This window comes from Cynara cardunculus, assembly GCF_001531365.2.
Source record: "Cynara cardunculus var. scolymus isolate 2C chromosome LG 3, CcrdV1, whole genome shotgun sequence".
NCBI classification, from domain to species: Eukaryota; Viridiplantae; Streptophyta; class Magnoliopsida; order Asterales; family Asteraceae; genus Cynara; species Cynara cardunculus.
In genome coordinates this window covers 35,201,890-35,218,588 of record NC_037530.1, presented here as the reverse complement: position 1 = coordinate 35,218,588, position 16,699 = coordinate 35,201,890, and the positions used below count along the sequence as shown (strand labels likewise).

General features: G+C 36.2%; 2 protein-coding genes across 2 annotated transcripts; one reads left to right on the top strand and one right to left on the bottom strand.

Annotated features, from left to right (window-relative positions):
- The first annotated feature begins 613 nt into the window (after positions 1-613).
- Positions 614-8,315, top strand: LOC112510469 (conserved oligomeric Golgi complex subunit 2). The gene is made up of 12 exons (XM_025115890.1): positions 614-1,141; positions 2,880-3,086; positions 3,617-3,953; positions 4,672-4,833; positions 4,938-5,037; positions 5,184-5,399; positions 5,477-5,585; positions 6,709-6,909; positions 7,014-7,118; positions 7,374-7,499; positions 7,575-7,709; positions 7,933-8,315. The coding sequence occupies exons 1-12, from the start codon at positions 653-655 to the stop codon at positions 8,044-8,046; spliced, it is 2,301 nt and encodes a 766-aa protein (XP_024971658.1). The 5' UTR covers positions 614-652; the 3' UTR covers positions 8,047-8,315.
- A 1,024-nt stretch (positions 8,316-9,339) lies between these two features.
- On the bottom strand, positions 9,340-13,782 carry LOC112509434 (cycloeucalenol cycloisomerase). The gene is made up of 8 exons (XM_025114395.1): positions 13,723-13,782; positions 13,429-13,580; positions 12,492-12,575; positions 11,923-11,964; positions 10,594-10,704; positions 10,284-10,475; positions 9,892-9,989; positions 9,340-9,636 (listed from the first exon to the last, which is right to left on the bottom strand). The coding sequence occupies exons 1-8, from the start codon at positions 13,727-13,729 to the stop codon at positions 9,447-9,449; spliced, it is 876 nt and encodes a 291-aa protein (XP_024970163.1). The 5' UTR covers positions 13,730-13,782; the 3' UTR covers positions 9,340-9,446.
- Between the last annotated feature and the right edge of the window lie 2,917 nt (positions 13,783-16,699).

Sequence of the window (16,699 nt, the reverse complement as noted above, 5' to 3'; positions counted from 1 at the left end):
ATGAAGGTGAGGTTGGGTTGGGTTGGGTTGGGTTGGGGTGGGTGGGCAATGGGAGTGGCGACGAGCATGATGAGGGAGATGGATTGCGGTGAGGAAGGGGGTGGTGTACTGGTGTTGGTTAAATCATATACCAAAATTATTTTTGTCTTTTTAAAGCCAAATTATAGAATGCGTTACATTTGTCATAAAAGGAACTTCAAATCCTTCACTTGTCCTAATGAATGTGGAATCCAATCAATTCAATTTGTGGACTCAATATAGGGGATGTCTGATATTGCTTATTTGAAACAACTTATGTTTTTTTACAAAAGCACTTATTAACTTATTATAAATCAGAAGCGTTTAACTTCTTCAAAAACTCCTTATTACCGGTTTGACACCGGTATAAGTTATTTATTCAAACACCCAAAAAATGCTTATTACCGATATCATATCAGAATAAGTCAATAAAATATTTTTATAAGCAATTGTAAACATCCCAATAATATATGATCAAATTAAAGATTATTTATTTATTTTACTTTTTCTTAATTTATGAGATTGTACCAAAGGCTCATGCTTGGATCGATTCTTCTCAACTTCATCCCTCCCTCAGCGGTTTTACATTTCAATCTGCGCGGAGGGTACGGACGGCTAACTATCTCACTCTCCGATGGGGATCCAGCAGGAACAGCCGCCGGTGACGCCACCCCCACTATCTACTCCGCTGCGTACTGCCACCGCCGACCTCTTTGGTGATCCAATCGACTCACACCCCCTATGGTTCAAACAATCCTCATTCCTTAGCCCTGATTTCGACTCGGAATCCTACATCTCCGATCTACGAACTTTTGTACCCTTTGAAACCCTAAGATCGGAGCTTCAGTCCCATCTTTCATCCCTTAAACACGAACTCGTAGAGCTAATTAACCGAGATTATGCTGACTTCGTGAATCTCAGCACGAAACTTGTTGATGTCGATGCCGCCGTTTTGCGTATGCGGGCACCGCTCATTGAGATCCGTGAGAAGATATTGGGGTTCCGTGGGGCGGTTGAAGGGTCGCTTTTGTCATTACAGGGTGGGCTTAGGCAAAGAGCGGAAGCGTCTGCTGCTAGAGAGATCTTGGAACTTTTGCTTGATACTTCTCATGTCGTCTCCAAGGTAATGTGAACTTCGGAGCCTAATCACCTTTAGCAGCTTTCTAATTGTCAGGATATTTGATGTGGATTTAAGTGATCTCGGAGTGATGTTACAGAACTGGCCTCCCATGGTTTACATCGATACGCACATCTGGATTCCCAAGCTACGCTTTTACGGGCTGAATTTCTTTTAGTTGATCTCGTTTTGAACAAGTTGTTGAATTGAAATGGTGTTTTGGATCCGAGTAACTTTTTGTAGTTAACTTGATAACCATTGTTAACACGGTACCCCAGCCTTGAGAACTGCTATTATTTCCATTATTAATTTCCATAGAAATTGCAACATTTCCACATTTGGCAAATGTTCATGTTAATATTACAGGTTTACCATATCATAAATGATCTGACTCTTTACTGATTTTGGTCCACGAGGGTCATATGTTTTTTCGCTATAGAGGGCACACTTGTCCATACTCAAACACTATATAGATATCAAATGTTGCAGTTTCCAAGGGACTTGGAAAGAGAATTTGAGGAACTGATGTATTATATAGTCAGATATACCTTGTGATCTTTAGGATTTGAACACTAATGCTATGGATATAGGATCATGGGTTCACAAGGTACCCTTTTATTAAACCTAACTGAATTGCTGATTGGTGATCTAAGTAGAGGTTTGAGTAATTGAGGATACTTGGATGCACTTATGATCTGTTGAACTTCCTATGTTTCACGTCCAATGCCCATTTTCCGAACTTTATAAAAATACACAGTATATATTGTTGTCCATGATAAACTTCTGGTCATGATTTTTACACACTGGTCTGAACAATTTTTTTGGCCAAGAGTGTGTTATACCCTAGAAGTTGCTATCAGATATGTATGCTGGGGGTAAAGGGTAGAGTTGGAATTAGTTATAATAATGTAATAGTAATAGATAAGAGGAACATGGGTAATATAGGAATGTTGAGTTTCTATTATAAGGGCGTAGGATTGGAAAGTAGCAGGAATAGTCTGTTGAATAGCTGTGAGAGGTGTAGCAGAATGGTATCTTATTTGTGATCTGATTTGTCAGTAGTTAGGGAGACCCAGCTTCTTGAATTGCTGGAAAACCATCAATCATCCGACTGCAATGTCAGTTTCATTCTGATTTTATTTGAGTGTGTATCAGAGTGCTTAATTACGAAACAGCTAATGTATTTGCCATTTTCATCTTGGAAACTGATGATGACTTCTGTCTCACATATGAGCATCATTAGTATGTATTTGGAAGGTTTAGCAGCTTCATGTGACTGGTAACTTGGTAATATGAACTGCAATGTCATCAACTAACCAAATATTTTGCTTGACTTATAAGAGAAATTATGTTGAAGAGCACGTTACTGACTATTTGGAGATAAACTGTAGCATGCTAGACTTCAATAGTTGTAAATAGGCATTTAATATGGTTAAATGGAATAATATCGATTCAGACAGAAAAGGTTCTCTTTTTAGATACAGAGACACAAAGATTCCACTCCCCTACCTGCTAATGAATAGCTGCTACTTGTATTCTTAATAAGGAAGTGTTGGCAAAAAGATTTGCTAAAAGGTTGGGACTTCATCTATAGCTCAGTTTAATTTTACCATTAGATTGCTGCAAGAATTTTATACTATTGATCTTGAATATATGCTTGAAAGTTTAGTTGTCCTGTGCCCATTCACTTTTGGAATATCAAGTAAATTTAGGGATTTATGCATTTTTGTTGTTGCGATTACAGGTTGAGAAACTAATAAAGGAGCTGCATAGTGTGCCTGCTGATGGATTCAATGGAGATCTACAGACGGCAGAAAGGGGTCATTTAAGTAATGGTGTCTCTATACAGCATGCTGAAACTGGAATAATTCTCAGGGAAACCCAAAGCATGCTTTTGGAGAGAATTGCCAGTGAAATGAACAGGCTAAAGTTCTACTTTGCTCATGCCAAGGTCTTTCCACTGCATCCATGTTATATAAGTGATTTTACAGGCTGTTCTTGATCATTAAGTTTGTGGAAGTTCTGTTGGTTGAATTATCATTCCGATCTTACTTTAATTAACCTACCAAAAACCTTGGAAGGACCTATATTCTACTTTTGCTGACCAAACCGCATAAGTGGTGGTCAACACAATAGTACCAACCCTCTTGTCTTGTCAAGTGACATCATGTTGGTAACTGTTCCCTTTGTTAATTCAAGTTGTCACATGTTTAAATATACGATGAACTGAATGCTGCCCCCTTGTTAATTCAAGTTGCCGCATGGTTATAATGTATGATGAGCTAAATGTTGGCAACTTGGCACCTAGATTTTTGCAGTAGATGTTATCCACATTGTTATCAAATACTTACTATTTTTCTCTATGTTCGGCTTGCTAGCATTCGAGGATGGTGGTTTGGAAAGGATATGATGCTTTGAAAAATGCTCTCAATAGTATCTTAGTAACTTACACACATTCTTTCTCTGTTAACGGCAGTACAGAACCTGCCTTTTATTGAGAACATGGAAAAGAGGATACAAAATGCTAGCTCATTGTTGGATACAAGCTTGGGACACTGTTTTGTAGATGGATTGATACACAAGGATGCAAATGCAGTATACAATTGCTTACGTGCTTACGCTGCTGTAGACAACACCCGAAATGCAGAAGAGATATTCCGCTCAACAGTTGTGGCACCTTTAGTTCAAAAGGTGATTCCATACAGTGCACCAGGAGTGGTTGGTGGGTCTATTGGGGATGAGCTTGAAGAAGACTACAAACAAATCAAGCATCTTATTGCCGAAGATTGTACATTTTTGTTGGAGATTTCTTCAACAGGTATGGTCATGCTATACGATCAGTAATTTAAGGCCTTGCCTATTGAAATTTGAGGCATTTGACTAACTATTGCCTTTTGGTGCATCATACACTTCAATGAAGTATTTCTCAGTTCATGCTACATTTTATTGGTCATGGGAGTTTCTTGATATGGATCAAGTAGCTGTAATGTCCCGATACAATACCCTTATTGCCAAAAAGAAGTAGCTATATGGTCATATCTTATGTTAACCAAGATCTAGGGTAAAACTGGCTCTGAACTTTTGATTTATAATTGCTATATCCAAGGTGTGAATAACTTGCTCAATTTCATTGCTTTGCATGATATTGTTATGAGATGAAGCGGTTGAAAACTCTGATAACTGGAGGTTTCAACCACGATCTTCTTGATATGATTACTTGAGTTGTGTTATTCAATTCTCAAATTTCTCTTCCACTCACCTTTTAAAAAAACTTTGCTATGGATTCAAAGCATCAATGTTTTGAATGTACTTATTTGACCTTGCTTCCATTTATTGCCTGGTTTAAACTCCATTTGGAGACTTACACTCGTTTACTTCATTCTGGATGACCTGTCTCTACAAACAAAACTTTGGTGCTCTACATTGTTGTATGACTCCTTTTGCTTTCTATCTTTGTTCCCAAACTGCTGCACGGGATTCCGGCTTGAAAAGTAACAGAGCTTTTTGATGGTTATATGATTGTCTCTCAATTGCAGAAAATTCGGGTTTGCATGTATTTAGCTTCCTTGCCAATTCAATACTTAAGGAGGTTCTTTGGGCAATCCAACAGGGAAAGCCAGGGGCCTTTTCTCCTGGAAGGCCTACTGAGTTCCTGAAAAATTACAAATCAAGTCTAGGTTTCCTGGCTGATTTAGAAGGTAGTAGAATAAATTCTGATTTCATGTATCTGTATTTGTATTTGGCTTGTTAACATCTTGGTATAAGGACCACTTTTGATTGTAACTTCGTGTTGTCATGCTAGGATACTGTCCATCTAGATCTGCTGTTGCCAACTTTCGAGCTGAGGCTGTATATGTAGATTTCATGCGACTATGGAACATTGGGGTGTATTTCTCATTAAGGTCCCAGCAATTTCCTTTCTGTGTCAATCTCTAAAATTTAAACCACTATTTTCTTCTCATTCTGTCCTGCATTAGAGGTAGTACATAAACCAATGTGAAAGAAAATTAAGGGATTGGAGGCTGATTTAAGTGTACGTTGTTTGCAGATTTCAGGAAATTGCTGGTTCTTTAGATTCTGCACTCGTAGGTTCTGGTCTTACCCCAATTCAGAAGTCAGATTCTGAGCAGGGAGGTTCTCAATACATGACATTGAAGCAAAGTCTTACTCTTATGGAATGCCTCAGATCCTGTTGGAGAGAAGATGTTCTTGTCATTTCTATCTCCGACAAATTTCTTCGCTTAACATTGCAGCTTGTATCTAGGTCAATTTGGCAATCAGATTTAGATCAACTTAATTTTGTTAAATTAATGTCTGACATCTGGAATTTTTTATCTATAGGTACGCAAATTGGTTGTCAGCTGGACTGTCTGCTCGCAGAACACGTAACTCAGGCACCAACTCTCCATTCGAATGGGCCCTTGCTGCTGCTCCAGATGATTTTGTTTATGTATGTATCACTTCATGCTTCTTTTCATACGTTAAGGGTTCATAAGAATGTTCATTAGAATTTATAAGGGATACTTAAACATTTAAACCACACCTTTTAGCTACTGCTACTCATATTTCTCAACTGTTTCTCCCCAAGTTGCAGAATAGATATTAATCACCCTACTTGACAAGCAAAATAGAGATGGAACTTTTGAAGAGACCATATAGTGACATAAATGAAAACAGACCGAAAAGGAAATCATTGATGGCTTCCTGGATTCCTAATACTGACTCTGAATATTCTAGATTTCCGTTCCTTTCTGGATGCCTCCTCTCGACTTCCCTATTCATACCCATGTGAAATTTTGAGAATTGGAAAACCACTCAAAATCTAATGCCTCAAGATTGCAATTGCATTGAGCAGTAAAACATAGTCTGGATGGGGCTTGGGAGCTACAAAAGATCCACGGGTGTCAGTTGCTAGTCAGAATCTGCTTTGCCAGACAGTGGATGTGTCTGATTAAGCATTTCCCGTTAAAGTATTCAACAGACAGACAATGGAACAAAACAGTTATTGAGAGCATCAGGGTGCATGTCATATGGGTGTCACTGCAACACGCAACCTGTGTTGGCATTATAAGATGACTCCCTTCATTTCTGTACTATCTGACAGTACATGATTACGCTACCTAGACACTGGAAACAAAAGGATGGGCATTAGTACCAAAAACATAAATCGACTGAACCAAATTTAGCTATATGGCAGAAATTGTTGGCTGACCTAAACAGAACATAACCAAATGATTCACAGGATGGTTGAACATGATGGCTGAAGAGGATGACCAGACCCAGCAATCTTTAAACCTTTTGATTCTCATTCAGTATATTAAATTAAGTCTATGGTCTGGACACTAGGCACATGCAGCCTTTATGCTTTCACTATTGTAAACTAGGTTTCCTATCAGTAACTTTTTTCCTCACCGCAATATGGTATGAAGAACTACAAGGATACAAAATCTGTCCATAAAAATTCCCACGTATGCATTAAGATTACAAACGTTTTTTCCTCTCAAACTATGATGTAGGTGTTGTTCTATCATCTCATGAGATTTTGTGATAATACTTTTTGTTTCGTCTTGCAGATAATTCATGATTTAGATCATCTAGCTGCAGAGGTTTGTGGCAACTACGTTGATGACGTTTTTGAGATTCTTAATTCCTGCTCGACCGAAGTACTTGATCTCGTTAAACACAGCATTTTGCAAGGTGGAAAATCTCTTAAAGATCTTGTCCCTTCTGTGATTGATTCAATCATCGAAACATTAGTTGAAAAGTCTAATGAGGTACCCTAATAAACATTTAAGGCACTTGATTATCAAGATTTCCTGTTTGATACTTTTTTGCAATATTATCCTTACTGATAACATGCTTTGATACATAAATGTAGGAATTGAAACAACTGCATGGGATAGTTGCTGCTTACAGGATGACTAAAAAACCACCTCCAGTGAGACATTCGCATTACGTGTCAGGGGTGTTGCGGCCCTTGAAGGTATCCATCATTTTCTTATTTAGATTTAGATTCGGAAGAGCATCAATTGAACGCCCGCACGGGTATACATTCCACTGAGGCACAACCATTACTGTTTGAATGTGTGTTTAAGTTCCATCTTTTTTGTACGGCTAAATTCTTTCTAATCATTCCTTTGTGTTTGATGATTTGCTTGCTTGTGTAAGACATAAACTTCTGTAAACCCCTTGTAGTAACAAAAACAAAACGATTTCTAAACCATCATATGGTATCCAGGTCTTTCTAGATGGTGAGCGAGCATCCACGTATTTGACAGAAGAAACCAAAGGTAAACTCGTACAAGGTGCTGCCTTCAAGATTACTGGTCGTTACAATGAGTTGGCTGCTGATATTGTCAACACGGTAAAGCATGAAACAAGTATATGAACTCTTTAATCTTGAGTTCTCCCGATTGACCATTCTTACATTCTCAACCAGGCAAGAAAAACAGAGACTTCCCTTCAGAGAATACGTAAAGGTGCTCAGAGGCGAGCTGGAGCAAGCTCAGACGTGTCGGACCATAATGTTTCTGAAACAGATAGAATTTGCATGCAGTTATTTCTTGACATTCAGGTATGCATACTTGAATACTCTCCATATATCTATATAATCGAGTAATAATGTCATCGAGTAATTTAAACCCGTTATGATCAAATATTCACTTTTGCACTAGCTGGAAACAACCGCTTTATTTTTTCAGGTAGAGGATCCCACCCCAACCCTGCTTTCAAGTGGGATATACTGAGTTTGTTTGGTTTGGTAATAATTAAAATATTCGATCTTTGTTTGTGGTCAGGAATATGGGCGCAACCTTGCGGTTCTTGGGGTTGAAGCAGCTAAAATTCCAGCATACCAGTCTTTGTGGCAGTTGGTTGCCCCTCAAGATAAACAAGGTGAAATAAGCTTCTAGTTATAGAGTTTTTGATTGTAAGACACAGGAAGGAGAAGGTTTGGTTTCGAGGCGCGTAATATACCGATGGTTGGAGTAGTAAGAGCAACGCATTTCGCTCGAGTCTTAGATTTCTTGTCAGATTGTTTTCTGTGAGTCTCATTGCAATATATATATATATATATATATATATAGTTTTTTTTGTTACTGATAATAATGTATTGAAGACAATTTTGTAACTAGTGTTGTGATTTATCAATGACATTTATATATATATGTTCTTGGGAGCCTCTCAATTTATTCATATAAACATACCAATTTTCCTACATATTCTGCTTGTTGGAAAACTCTATTCAATTCCGGGAAATAGTTGTCATATTCTTTGGGTAGAGGAAATGTGTATGTACATCTGATCTTTCAGACCCAATCATGTACTTGCTGAATCGTAAATCATGGCGTTTGGTTCGCAAAATGTTTTTTGATGGAATGGAATCTGTTAAAGGAAATTGACTTTGAAAGAATTGGAAAGAAATGTTGTCAAGTTTGACCACATGTTAGGTTGGCCGACATTGGAATGGAATCTGTTAAGAAATTGGAATCTGTCTGTTTGGTTTACAGAATGTAGTTTTAGAATTGGAATAAAATATTGGTAAATGACCAAAATACCCTTTTTGAAAATTCTAATTTTTTTAAAACTAAAATTACTTAAATAAAATAATTATTTAATATGTAAAACAATATAAAATACACAACCCCAAATGTAATTATAAGCCAAAAGACATTACTAAATCGACGGTGGTCGGCGGTGGTTCAGATCGGTGGTGGTCCGTGATGGTTCAGATCGGTGGTGATCCATGGTGGTTCAGATGACGGTTATCGGCAGTGGTTCAGATTGACGATGAATCAGATCATTGATGGCTCAGATCGGCGGTGTCCGATGGTGGTTTAGATTGGTAGTGGTCGGCGGTGGTTCAGATCAGCGGTGATAGTCGGTGGTGGTGGTCGGTGATGGTTCAGATCGGTGATAGTCGGTGGTCGTGGTCGGCGGTGGTTCAGATCAATAGTGGTCGGAAGTGGTCGACGATGGTCATATTGAGTTTTATGAGATTAGAGTAACATATTTGGTATAATGAAGATAGAGATTTCATTCCATCAAAATATCATGTAATTGCTAAGGAATGTTAAATTCCTTTATTTGAGGAATTTGTAAGATTTTGAAGATTCCTTTCGTGAAAAAGAATGAATCAAACGAGGGAATGGAATTTGGTCAACGGAATTCAACATTCCAATTCCATCAGATTCCTCCAGAATATGCGAACCAAACGCCACCTTAATTTATTATACGAAGATTGTGAAACATCAGTTAACATCTGAATAATCGGATCCATACAATGCATCTAAAGTACAAATAACATGTTAAATTAGAGCTCGGTGTGTACTGGGAACCACGGCAGGCCAGGTTGAGCACATTGTTTGGTGTCCGCCACAGAAACAATAGGACCCAAGAAAAGGCGCCACAAATCGAGTATTATAGTCACAAGCATAGCCGCCCCCAAAGCATCGATGGCTACTCTTGGCAAGTCCCATGGATCTCCCACTTTCTCATCGATCCTATAAGCATATGCACGATTTGCACATTAGCAAGCAAACCAAATCAAACAAGCTCAGTAAAATCCCAAACCGAGTAGGGTCTGTGTAGGGTAGGGTAAGGTAGGATGTATGCTTACGCTACCTCTACCCTAAGTAGAGAAGTTGTTTACGTGAAAAAATGATCAAAATGTGTTCCAAAAGTTTGATTGCGCTGTCAGGAAGTGAATTGCACTATTTATAATTCCAAAAACACACGGCAAAGGAGCAAGTTCTTACCTTAGAAACATTGGGAAGCTAACGAGAAAGTAGAGGGCGTAAAACAAGGAACCAACTCTGTACATAGACGTTCGGTCCACAAATGTATAATAAGGGAACTGCAAGAGTTCAAAACAAGTAAGATCGTTATTTCAATAAATCACCTGAATATAATTATGAGATGGAGAATTCACTTCTCCCTCTAATACTAAGAGAGAAACTATCATGACCTTTTGACCTATTAAAAGAAAAATGACTTTATACTCATCAGAAGGTCATGGCTTTAATTAAAATCTCATTGAAGGTTATAGACCTAAATATCTCAGGATCGAAAAGGGCGTATTGGTCACTACTCATGCTTCACACATCTATAATCGAGACATCTAATAGCGAAATAAGAAATGGCCACCTACGTTTGAAATGGCCACGGTCTCCAGATATGCAATAAAGTACGAAAGAGCTAGGATCCATGCAGACTTGATAATCCACTGTGTTTTCACCGGCAAGTGAGCAACAGAATGCTGTAGTCTACGAAGTGTCATATTTGACGTAACATGGTAAAACAAGAAGCAGACGTTTGTCAACAGGAAGGTTGTGTGGGGCACCTGCAAAGAAATTTGAAAGATCGGAGATTTATTTTTTAATAATCATATGTAAAAAGAAAAAAGGAAACCACAAAGGATGAGGACTTTATCAGACTAATCAACTAGCATCATGGCTTACATTGTTCATCTTCCATGATGGGAAGGTGTATGAAGCACCGAGCACTGTGAAAAAATAATGGGTCCAAAAGTAATTCCCGACATAGCTAAAGATAATTATCCATAAACTTGCCTGCATCAATATATAGATATCAGACAAATTTTGAAGTGGGAAGAAGTTTATATGGTGATGACAGCATGTCATTCAGTCATGTAGATAACTACGAGCTCTATTGGAATCATGGTTAACTAGCAAGCAACAGTCAACAGAATATAGCTAGAATACACACTATTGGGGTAACTTTCCTGTTTTCTTGTTGTTTACTTCTAACTCGATTTTCCTGTGTTCAGGTTCTTTTCCGAACCCTTCCCTTTTGCTATTCCCTCCTTTTCTATGGGGAAACTTTCTATCTTTTTCGCCTTCTCCCAAACTGGGGGTCTTCACTAAAACAACCGCTCTACTCTTTGAGGGTAGAAGTCAACTCAGCGTACATCTCACCCCTCCCAGAGTCCCAGACCCCACCTTCGGGTGGGATATACCGGGTGCATTTCATTTGGTTTGGTTGGCTTTACACACTACCGGCCTAGAATTGGGAGGGTGGAAATTAGTTAAGCCCTGTAAGGTACGGCCAACGCTGCTTCCAAAAATTGCATATGCTTTGAATGTCCCATAATCCTCAATAAATCAACCAAAATGCAATGTTTAGAATAAACATGTAATTCACATGATGAAATAAGTTTTGGCACACATTATGGGGATTGGGGCATCTAAAAATTGGTCATTATTAGCAGAAGACCTCTTAAGGAAATCCAACCAAATAACTATTTAGAAAACCTCGTCTTTGAGCGGAAATTTCTATCAGTGAAAGGAAATCTGAGTTTTTCTAGAATCATCAAACAAGTTCCATCCTCAAATTCCTATATATGTTCAGTAACCTGGCAGAATTGAGATGAAAACCTACTCAAAAGTGATCAAATTTGTGGAATGCTAGACCTACTATCTGAGTATGCAACCTATGCCATTTCTCCACTCTAGTCAATTAAAACAAACTTTTACGCATAAAGTAGGTAAATTCGTGTAAAACATGTACGGTTAAAGAAGCGAGGGGATTCTTTCTGGACAAATCAACAATCTTCAATAGATATTATGTTTGTATCTATGCAATCAATCAACATAATTCTACTGCTATGTTTGTGTAGCAAAATAAAAGGCAAGCAATTCAACCAAACAAGGCCATGTTCTAAATTAAAGATTGGCTGCATGATATATTGAACATTTGAATTAAACAAATTCAAGTGCAATGTACTTGCAGAAATCAAGTAGATTCTGAATCAGCAAAAAGATACTTGCCTTCACCCAATATCGATCCTTCCAATGGAGGTTACGATCAGCCTGGAAGAACCACATGAAGTAAAAAAAAATATAAATATCTCTGAATCTTCATATTTGTTTCTTATATTTATCACATAAGTCGATGGGGTCCTCTTTACAAATTCCATTGTTGAGATATTCATCACATCAGTACAATGTTTTAGCCATATGAAATTAAAATGCATGCAACAAGATATTAGTTGTTTAATTCTTCCTATCCCGTGATTCCATAGTATAAAACACCCAATACCAACATCTAATTCAAACTTAAATAAATGAAAAGATTGGTATTATAATAAACTGCAAAATGAAAGATGGCTATTCGAAAACGATGGCTCATAACAATTAATTGGCATCCCATGAAGTCTATAGATTGCTTCATAAAGAGCAAATGCAACTCAATGGGAGTAGCTTCATTTAATCTGCTTGGTCGATTGAGACTTGCTATCGTATTAAATTTTGATCCAAGAATTTTCAAGAGAATATGCATTGAAGCCTCATTCAATCTTTGCAATGAAAGCATATGTAGAAGAGCATGCAAGATTCACCTTTCCGACCATAAAAATTGGTAAAAGAAAAGCTGGAAGCACGGATATGAGTCCTAGAAGCAAGTACTCCAACTCCTTGAAATCCTGTTAATGAGAATCATATAAAGCAAACAGGTAACGTATTATTAGATATAACTAGACAACATGAAGATACGAGTGAGCTATGCATGATGTCATGAATTCGTTATGATTGCAAATTAAAGCAGTGAGTTTTAGGCTCTATCAAACCATAAAACAAGTATAGTTGATAAGTTAAGTTACTAACTTGTTCCTACCAACAAATTATTGATACAATGAAACCGCAATGTATCTAGACAGTAAAGCATAAAAAAAATACATCAAATTAGAGAATCTATAACCCGATGTAAATTAAATCCCATAACTCCATCTGTACATGTAGAAAAATGATGCTACACTTGAACTTTGGGAAGTGAAATGAGTTACTTCTTAAGTTCAAAATGAATAGGGTTTAACCTTTTCAAGAACATTTGATGACCACAAAAAATACTTTAATATCATTTCAATTGAGAAATGTTGGTGGTAAAGCATCAAGTATCAAAAGATTAGTAGTTTTGACACCAGAAATACCAAAAGGTAGCTTCCTTGTGGAAATGGTGGAGCAATAAGTAACAACCCCTAAACTACTAAACTAGATTTACATTATGAATTGGGGAAGCCAACTTCCAATGTCCCATCATTCAAAACTGATGAACTAGTTCCAATCTTATGATTTCAGCCAATTGCATCTCCAATTGTCGAATATATGCCATGTTCAATCACATTTTCCATATTCTTATAACCCATAAATCTATCAAACAAATTCAAAAACTCAGAATAACTCAGATTTCCTACTGATCGCACTTCATAACAATGGGATTCGATTGATGAACACAGGTACATATATATACACGAAAACCATAAAGTCGAAAAGAGGTACCTCGTAGAGCTTGTAAGGAACGACAATACCGAGGCAAAGAGTGAGCCAAAAGGGTGTGTAGAGAAGGAAGAACAATTCCCCCCATCTCTTGCTTGGATTTGATGCTAGCCATAAACTCGAACTACATTCCACTGCTACTACTTTTTCACTCCCTGCGTCGTCAAATTCATCCAAAAATTGAAAGAAATTTGAGATGAATCATTACTATTCTGCAAGTTAACATCTGAAAAGCATTCGTTCTTTAAGAAAACCACTTAAAAACCCTCAGTTTTTGAAAGATTGAATTGAACTTACCGCCCATATTTGCAGTCGGATCGAGACCTTTGTTTGCTTCGCCTCTCCAATGGTGTGGTCTTGGTCAGAGCTCGACAGTAGTGGAGTGTAACTACAAATTATGTCCATACACTTTATACCTTCATGCATATTTAGTCCATCCAAAATCCTTTTTTTACACTTTTTACCCAAAATAATCGATATTGTATCATTTGGATCCACAAAGGTAATTGACTATGTCACATGCCCATCAAACTATGTCACATCTTGGGCACATGACCAAGCTAAAGGCTAAAAATGTAAATTTCTCATTTACCATTAACATCTTTGTTCTATTTTAGGGGTGTTTGGATTTTGCTTATTTGAAATAACTAATGTTTTTTTACAAAAGTTTTTATCAATTTATTATAAATTATAATGATTTAACTTATTCAAAAACTTCTTATTACCGGTTTTGCACTGGTATAAACTGTTTATCCAAACACTCAAAAGTGCTTATTATTAATGTGACACCGAAATAAGTCAATAAGTTATTTTTATAAGCAATCCCAAACACCCCCTTATCTATATAAGGGGAACACAAGTCTTTTAACACCGGTGGTTGAACTTAACATTTTATACAAATATATCAGATAACATGCATAATTTGTTTCATTGTAACAGATATATATATTTGAAAAGGGAAAAAAAATACAGTATCCAAAGTTATAACTGTAAAACAATTAAAAAAAACATGAAATATTCAATCATTGTTTGTTAAAATGGAAATCGTTATTTATTAATAGTAGACTGAGTTTTTCTCTTGATTTACATGTTAAACAAAAGTAATAGCAAATACCAGTGTTTTATGTTCAATGATCCATGTTTTCTAAATCACCTGTTCACACCAAATCTTACTAATCACTGATCAAAGTCGCTGTCTAAAATTTAAATCTAAATCACAAAAAAGCAAGAAATCAAATCAGCTATAATCTTTAAACCTTAATATTGGAAGTCGTTGATACCTGGCTAAATCTCGTCTTCTTCTCACTGTTCACTTTACGAACTAACAAAATGAGGAATGGTGTGTAAGAATCTTCAATTCAATCATAACCCAACCAACGAAAATTTGAACAGATTTATATAAGAACCAGGAAGAAGCATCAGTCAGTTATTATATCAAGATAAATTAAACCGGAAATGGACATTGAAGAATGAAGACTCGACAACGTTTTAAAGGTGAGTTTTCAATTCTTTATTAGAGTTGCGTAGATGTTGGTATGGACACAGGAGGGTGGAACCCGAGCATAGCCATAGGTTAGGATCTAGAGACATGGGTTGGCACCGGTCTCTAGACGAGTTAGGTACTGATGCTGAAAAATATGTACTTTAATTGACTAATGAGCCGTTTACCAAATGCTTACTCGAGTAAGTGAACACCAAGTCATTTTACCTTACTGGATGAATATGGAAAGGATCAATAATCTTACATGGTAAGAGTGAGACAAATACAAAGAGTCTTGCTCGGTAAGTGAAGGCAACAACTCTTACCACGGTAAGTGCTTACCGGGTAAATTGTTGCATACAATACCGTTTTGGTGGACTAAAATCTTATCCGTTAAGTAAATGGTAGTGTTAATTTTACCGGTAAACGCTCATCGGGTAAGTGTTTGGTAAACAGCCCCTAAATAAAAACAACAAAATATAATTCAAGAGCTATTTATGTATTTTACTTATCATCAATGTGCATTAGATCTTGTTTTATTATTAAATAAAGAATCTAATACAAAAATAAATAAATGTTGGACTTCGTTTTGAATTTTCCAATTTTTTTTGTTGGATGATAACATTTAGGAGTTGTTTGGTAATTGTTGAATGATTAAGTGGTCAGAATGATTAAGAGGCTCTCATGAGCGGTTTGCTCGAACTCATAATGGAATCGAATCCGGTTCCCATATTTTATGGTTCATATTCCGGATTGGGTTCATCCCTGTAGTAATCGGATGAATTGAGTTGAGTTCGAGGAGTTTTTAAAAAAATAATGAAATAAATCAAAAAATGGATTTTTATAGTGCAAAATGAAATATAATTGTTTACTAATTATGTACAATGAAATTATGGCTCTTAATGGTTAAGTGAGATTTATGATACAAAATTATTCAGATGATTTTAGAACCATTAAGAGACAAAAAAAAAATTTGCCATACAAGATTCACCTCTTAACGGTTCAGAGGTTGTCTCTTAATGGAACTATTAAGAGGTAAACAAACAACCCCTACATATAACTCTGATTTTAATTTACAAGTTATTTAGGGAATTAAAATAAAATCTATTTTATTTTTCTAAACTCTTCTGTTTTCGATTTTGGACTGTGCAAGTTATCTGATTTCTTTCCATGCTGCCTCAATTAACAAGCCCAGTGATCAAAGACGAGATCTAACCTAGTGGTTTCGCTTTAATTCATTAACTATACGAAGATTTGATTTATTACCTACTAGTAGTCTAGCACCCCTTTTTCTTTGCCTATAGACCTATTATTTAGCCTTTTTGTAAATTTTAATTTTTGAAAACTATTTTCAAAAGTTGTAAATTAATTAATTAATTATAAGACATTTCAAATGAGAAAATCCAGTTAAATTATGTCTTGGTTAATTAATAGTTGAACCCAACTAAATGATAATTAATACTTGAATATGTTTTTCATTTGTTTGTTTAATTAATTTTAATTTAATCTAATCAAAACATAATTAGTTATGTATTGTTTGGCAAACATAAGCTAGCTTATTTTATGTGTACGTGTTTGGATGACCATAAGCTGGCTTATTGAAACGCTACATAGGAGTAGCGTTTTGGGAGCTTTTTGTGACTTTTTCTTATTATAACTCTTGTTACTATTAATTATTATTTATTATTAATATAATCTATTAATTATTATATATTAGTATTAATCATTTACAATATATTAATCATATATTATTGAATATATTTAATTATCAAAAAGTAAATAACACAATTTTAA